Source organism: Mus caroli, unplaced genomic scaffold (genome assembly GCF_900094665.2).
Source record: "Mus caroli unplaced genomic scaffold, CAROLI_EIJ_v1.1 scaffold_18466_1, whole genome shotgun sequence".
Lineage (NCBI taxonomy): Eukaryota > Metazoa > Chordata > Mammalia > Rodentia > Muridae > Mus > Mus caroli.
In genome coordinates this window covers 12,840-19,474 of record NW_018388721.1, presented here as the reverse complement: position 1 = coordinate 19,474, position 6,635 = coordinate 12,840, and the positions used below count along the sequence as shown (strand labels likewise).

The window sequence follows — 6,635 nt, the reverse complement described above, 5'->3', positions numbered from 1 at the left end:
TCATAAGATGGGAGCTGAAGGGAGAAAACTGCATCTTGATCTCTAGTCACCTCTGGTTAATGTTGTCAACTACTCTTCTTACATCTCTCTCTATGCTTTATCAGTTGAACAGATCATGACCATTTATTGCTCCATATGATGTAATTTCAAATGATAAGACCTTTGTACCATGAAATTAAACAGTCATTATCAACTTCATAAAATGTAACAGTGGCAGAATGCAAATAAGATTTATGAATGGACAAGAAGTATATCAATGAAGAAATTTTCAGATTAGAGAAATAGTTCTGCAAAAAGGAATGAATATGAAATGAGGCATGATGGATCAGCAATAACATCAGCCTGAGACTTGGATCAACAGATGTGTAGAGTCAAGGAAGAGAAATATGCATTACAGCTTACTTTACTGTTTCTTGGAAGATGGTGCTCACACCTAACAGTTTCTTAATAGCCTCTGTGACATTCTTATTCCTAAAACTGTAGATTAGTGGGTTCAACAGAGGGGTGACTATGGTGTAAAAAACAGATGCCACCACATCCTTCTCAGGGGTATGGAGGGAGGCAGGGAGCATGTAGGTATAGACAGCAGCGCCATAGAAGAGGATGACTACAGTCATGTGGGAGGAGCAGGTGGCAAGGGCCTTCTTCCTGCCTTCTACTGAGTTCATCCTGAGAACAGTGAGGAGGATGGATGAATAGGAGCCTGAAATGACTGTCACAGGAATGAGAAGCATAAGCACACAGCACACATACATGAGGGTCTCATAGAGCCAGGTGTCTGAGCAGGAGAGCTTTGTCACAGCAGGGACCTCACAGAAGAAGTGATGGATCTCCCGAGATCCACAGAATGGGAAGGTCATGGTGACAGGGGTGAACATGAAGCCATCCAAGGATCCCAGGACCCAACATACAGACATCAGCAGGAGACAAACCCTGTGGTTCATGAGGACAGGATACTGGAGTGGATGGCAGATGGCCACATAGCGGTCATAGGACATGGCAGCCAGAAGGAAACATTCTGAACCTGCTAGTGTCACATAGAGGAACATCTGCATCCCACAGGCAGCAGCTGAGATCTTGTGGCTCCCCAGGACCTGGTCCATGAGCATCTTGGGCACAGTGACAGAAATGTACATCATGTCCATGAGGGACAGCTGGCTGATAAAAAAGTACATTGGTATGTGGAGGTGGATGTCAGAGAGTATCAGCAGGATTAGGAGGGCGTTCCCAGACAATGCCATCAGGAAAACCACAAATATGACCACAGCAAGCAGGGCAGGGTGTTTGGATTGACTGAAGATTCCCACCAGGGTGAAATCTGACTGTCCAGTGTAGTTGTTCATCCAGGTGGTGAGGTCCATGGGTGTCTCCTAGGCAACCAAGAATGTTTTGTGCTGAGTGATTTATGTCTCAACCTGCCTGTGCTATGTTCTCTGGGCCTGAAAAATCTAAGAACTGCAAATTACACATAATCCAACCAATTTTTATTTTAAATCTTAGAATTCACATCTTGGTCAGAGGCATTGGGGATTTAGGGTAAATTTTCCATAGTCCAAAGTCATGAACTTTCCTAATGACAGATTATGTCTTCTTTCAAGTACTAGAAGCCTGAGAAATGCTGTCCCATGCTAACCCAATGGGGATTCAGTGACAAAAAACAATGCAAAATCAAAATTATTTTGAAAATTTGGTTTTAAAATATGAAATAACTTTGGCCTTTATGGTTTGAGGATGCAACTGGAATCTTCAAGACTGAGGTATATTTCATATAAAAATATTTTAAGGTAATAATTTAAAAGAGAAATTTCAACCAGGTGATCCTCCTCAGTCCCCAGGAGACTCTGAGAGATTCTGTGCTGCCTGGAGGAAGCCTCACCTTCACACAAGAAGGACTGATGCTCAGAACCCTAAGAGGCTTGGGGGCAAGGAACCACTAAGAGGCCAAATACTCCTACCAGTCCATCCACTGTCATTCAACCTAGCAGTCCTCTATCTGCTCTACCTAAAATAATGCTACTGAAGATGATGGTGGTAGTGATGATGACGGCGATGATGATGATGGTGATAACTTTGCTTTCTGATTTTGCCAAGGTTAAATAAAGCAAAAAATATATAAGTTTTTTCAATATCCCAAGATAAAAATGGAGGAGCATGTTTGCGCGGGTGCACGCATGCACGCCTGCTCGCGCGCGCACGCACGCACGCACGCACGCACGCACGCACGCACGCACGCACGCACGCACACACACACACACACACACACACTGTTAGAGAGTAAAAAACTCACTACCCTGGATAGACATCTCAGAGATGGCTAATATTACAGTATTGTTCCCTCCACCCCACACTCACAGGCGGCCTCTGTGTTAGATGCTGAGAGAAGTCCAGGGACACATGAACAACCTTGAGTGCACTAAACAAGATCAGTGTCCAGCTATGCTGGAAAATAGGTGAATGCAAATTAAGTTGGATGATTTCAGTAGGTACAACACAGTAAGAAACAGTGTCCCACAGAATGTTTCCATCCTTTCTGACCAGTCTCAGAGATTTTTTTTTTGGGGGGGGGTTGGGGAGAAAAATCACATTTACTAGTTAAGACAACCATAGGCTGGCTATAACACACATTCTAAAAGGTGGACTATCTTTTAAATATTCAGAGGTAATTTTTTCAAGCCTCGCAATCATTTCCATAATTATTTACAAAGTAGAAGGTCCACATTAAGACATTGAATGTAAAATATGTAATGAATGATCCAGTTGTCACCTATAGATAAAAATCATGAATCTGACTAGCCATGGCATTGAAAGTCACTCAGAGTACTAGAGGATGAACCAGTTTTCAATGTTATCACCATGGAAAACAAGCCCAGCTTCCACCCCCAGCACATTCCAATTTGTTGTAACATTTTATAAATAAGACATTAACAATAAAGCCCATTTTAAAAACCAAAAATTAAACGAACTTCCTTTAAGAGTTTTGTCCTGGGCAAAACCACACCATTTTCTGGCAAGATATTTAGACCTACTTTTAGCCATTCTGAAATAAAGCTGTATGCTGGTAATCCCACTTAACTCTAAAGCTTTCCCCATCTTTCTAGCTGTAAGCGATGCTGAACCTAACCCGAAAAACCTTTAACTGTGCTTTTGGTTAGGTTACCTCACTAATGGTTAATTTTGAGGTTTTATTCCTTGTGACTAGCCTACAGTTTCAAGACCCCTCGTGTCCCCTGAAATGATGTGGAGACATTCCTGACGTATAACCAGGTGTGGCTATAAGCACCCAGCAAGTCTGTGAGAACTAGGAACCTACAAGGTCACCCGCACCAAGGACACAGTACACAGCTCTTGGGTTAACAGTCTTTTAGCTTTGTGCATTTTGGCAGTTGACAATAAGGCCAAGAAATGGAATAAAATTTAGATAAAGCAAAATGTGTCATCACTTAAAACTGTTTTGCAAAGTCACCATGTTATTTATAGAGTCCCTGTCATGTAGTTTACTCTTAAGGAAAATGGCTATTAAGTGACCTCTACTTCCCTGTTGCTGAAAACTACTGGCAAATCTTTTATGCAATTAACCTGGAATTATAAAATTCACTGTCTCTAACATCTTCGCATACAAACAGATCATCCTAAGGCCTTCTGAGTTCCTCTCCTAAATCCAGGAATGGGAAGGAGTCAACTTTCCTTGTGTAAAGAGATAAACACTGAAACGTACTATCTCAGCAGAGTTTTACATGACATTATGTATGTAAAATACAGTACATTTTCCCTTAATTAAGTCTTCCAATATCTTTATTGGAAGGTCATGCATTGCCTTCATTTATTGTATTTGCAATCACTGTACAGTTACTTTTGTGGAAACACTGTCTGCATTTAATACTACAAAATAATCCTAAACATTGCTTCAGGAATGTGGAGAAATATCCAACTTAAATAGTGAAGTAAATGAACCATAGTTACTGCAGCCTGCAGCCATTTCTGCATTTCCCATGTTTCTTCAAGAACTATCCTGTCTGATTACACACAATATAAAGAGTAAATGTGAAAAACAGACATGTACATATATACCTCTAAAGTCTTATCGAGAATACCCTGTTGGCATGGGATAGCAGTCATAGGTGTAGCAGCCGCAGTAGCAGGATATGCAGATGCCTGTCAGTGCATACCATTGTGCATATTTGCAATATTACTTCCATGTTGCTGAGTGCTATTGTAACAGTTCTGGTAAATCCCAGTTGGATTACCAGTCCTAAAACTGGTCTGTATGTGAGCAGTTACAAAATTACTTCCAAAGCTCCCATTGGTGTGATTTATAGCACTGTAAACACCATTTTGAGTTTTAGCCCCCAAATCACTTAGAAGAGAGAATTTTAAAGGGGTCTCTATTTATTTATTTGTTTGTTTATTTATTTACTTATCATTTCTGAACTAGCAGATAGTACATTTTGGTATGTATAAGCAGTAGGAAGGAAATGAAATTTCTGCTTTCTGAGTTGTTAGCAATATTTTTAACTAGGGATTGTTGGGACAGAAATCACAACTCTTAGGAAGGTTTTACATCAACACCAAGACTCTAAAAATAAAAACACCAAAGAAAACCTGAGACTGAGGTCCTTAAAATGTCATATACTACCCAAGTTGCTGATGGAGCAGAGAACACAGCAAGGTTCTTCTTGCTTTCATATAAATGCCAGACAGATCTGAGACCTATGGGAGGAGATGGGATTGACAGCTACAGAAAATAGACTGGGAGATAGGAAGAAACAAGGTACACTTCTATTTTACAAAGGAGTATGAAGAAAACTTAGTTTTGTTAAAAATTTAAATCTTTTTAAGTTCATCTAATGTTTTCTGCTGACCTAGTTTGTAGTTTTGACACAGTGAACAAAGACCTGGTAGGAAGCCACAGCCACCAACAACTTCTGCTGTCTGAGTGGAGGTCAGGAGGCAGGTGAGGGGCAGGAGGTGTGTTGGGAAGGTCAGAGCCTCTGTTAAGTGGGGACCACTGGCATCACTGTCCCCAGGCAGCACTGAGATCAGAAATGTGGTGTCTGCAGAAGGCAAGGGATTGGGAGCTGTGTTGTCCTTACCCATGCTGTGCCATCTGATGTCCTGTGAACAGCTTGGTGCATCGTTAACCTTTTGTATTACTAACAGTGAAGGCAGAGAAATGACAGAGCAACATCCCAAGTGAGAAGCATCCCTGAGCCACCCTGGTGCTTCCATAGGACTCAGCATCTTTTCTTCTTTTAGAGAAGAGAAGCTTGGGGTCTCAGGCATCTGCCTCACTTCACAGAACCATTGACAGAATGAGTGCTTGCCCTGTGAATGAGCACAGAGTGGGCACCTGCCTGGGTTTTATGGGAAACATTACTTCTGCAGAAAGGTATAGTTTTATTTTTGATCACTCATTGTGTGCTTCATATGACGAAACATGAATACAATTAAGTCAACTGTTTTTGCATTATTGTAACCCTCAAAATTACCCACACTTGAAATTAAATAAACCACTGAAAAGACAATTTTGAAACAAATACATTATCCTACAAATACTTAAAAATGCAGATGGAAGTTTGGGTGTGGTGCAATGGACTAAAACAATCCTAGTACTTGTGAGAGTGAGGCAGGATTACCAATATAATCTAGGCAAGACTGTGTGTGTGTGTGTGTATGGAATACATATTTCTTTATTCATAACATGGAAAAGATTCTCAGTAAGGAAGCAGGAAGGGGAAACTTTAGGAAGATCCTGGGTGTGCTAGTGCACAGCTTTAACCCCAGCACTGGGAGGCAAAGGCATGGAGATCTCTATGTTTGAAGCCAGCCTGGTCTGCAGACTGAGTTCCAAGACAGCTAGGGCTACACAGAGAAACCCTGTCTTAAAAACCCAAGAATGAAGAGGAGGAGGCCAAATTTCTTTTCTCTCAATAATAAATAAGGCAGCAAAGAATAAAGGATAAAAGAGATTGTGTAAGGAAGGAACAGACCTTCTAGTGACCACCCTGTCCTGTGCAGACTCTCCTGTAAAGTCGACTCACCTTCAGATGCAGCTGCAGTCTGGGACACACTGGGCAAGAGGCATTAGCTGCTTAAGTGCACAAGGAACAAGAGGCAGGTTACATCATCCCTGGCTGAACTCTGCTCATTATCAGGTTAAGATTTTTTTTGATAACTCCCTTCTGGGATTTTAAAAATTAATGTAACTAGGAGAGTTAGGGATCCTAAGAGAAACCTCTGCTATAGATTTATTTACCTTTCAGTGTTGTTATAATGGAAAAATCATAACCAATATTAAAAATATCCATGAATATCAGCATCATAAATAATAATTAGCCCCAACATGAGTCAGTTATTGTATGTCCATGACTTTGTTCACTACACAACTCTCTCTCTGTCTCTGTCTCTGTCTCTGTCTCTCTCTGTATCTCTCTCTCTCTCTCTACCCTCTTCTCTCTGTGTTCATCTAAACTTCCAGCTGCCTTCATAGGCATGCACTTGGAAGCTTGGGTTTCAGTTACTATATTATAAACACAGGCTAACCAGGAGCACTCATCCCTGCTGTGCCATCTTGTCCTCTCCCCACCCCATCATTCCTGGGTCCTGCTGTCAGTCACAAACCATATTCTTTAGAGCTG

General features: G+C 41.2%; 1 protein-coding gene across 1 annotated transcript; it reads right to left on the bottom strand.

The window, feature by feature from the left end:
- Positions 1-305: 305 nt before the first annotated feature.
- On the bottom strand, positions 306-6,049 carry LOC110287754 (olfactory receptor 2T29-like). The gene is made up of 2 exons (XM_021154297.1): positions 6,039-6,049; positions 306-1,370 (listed from the first exon to the last, which is right to left on the bottom strand). The coding sequence occupies exon 2, from the start codon at positions 1,359-1,361 to the stop codon at positions 399-401; it is 963 nt and encodes a 320-aa protein (XP_021009956.1). The 5' UTR covers positions 1,362-1,370; positions 6,039-6,049; the 3' UTR covers positions 306-398.
- Positions 6,050-6,635: the final 586 nt, after the last annotated feature.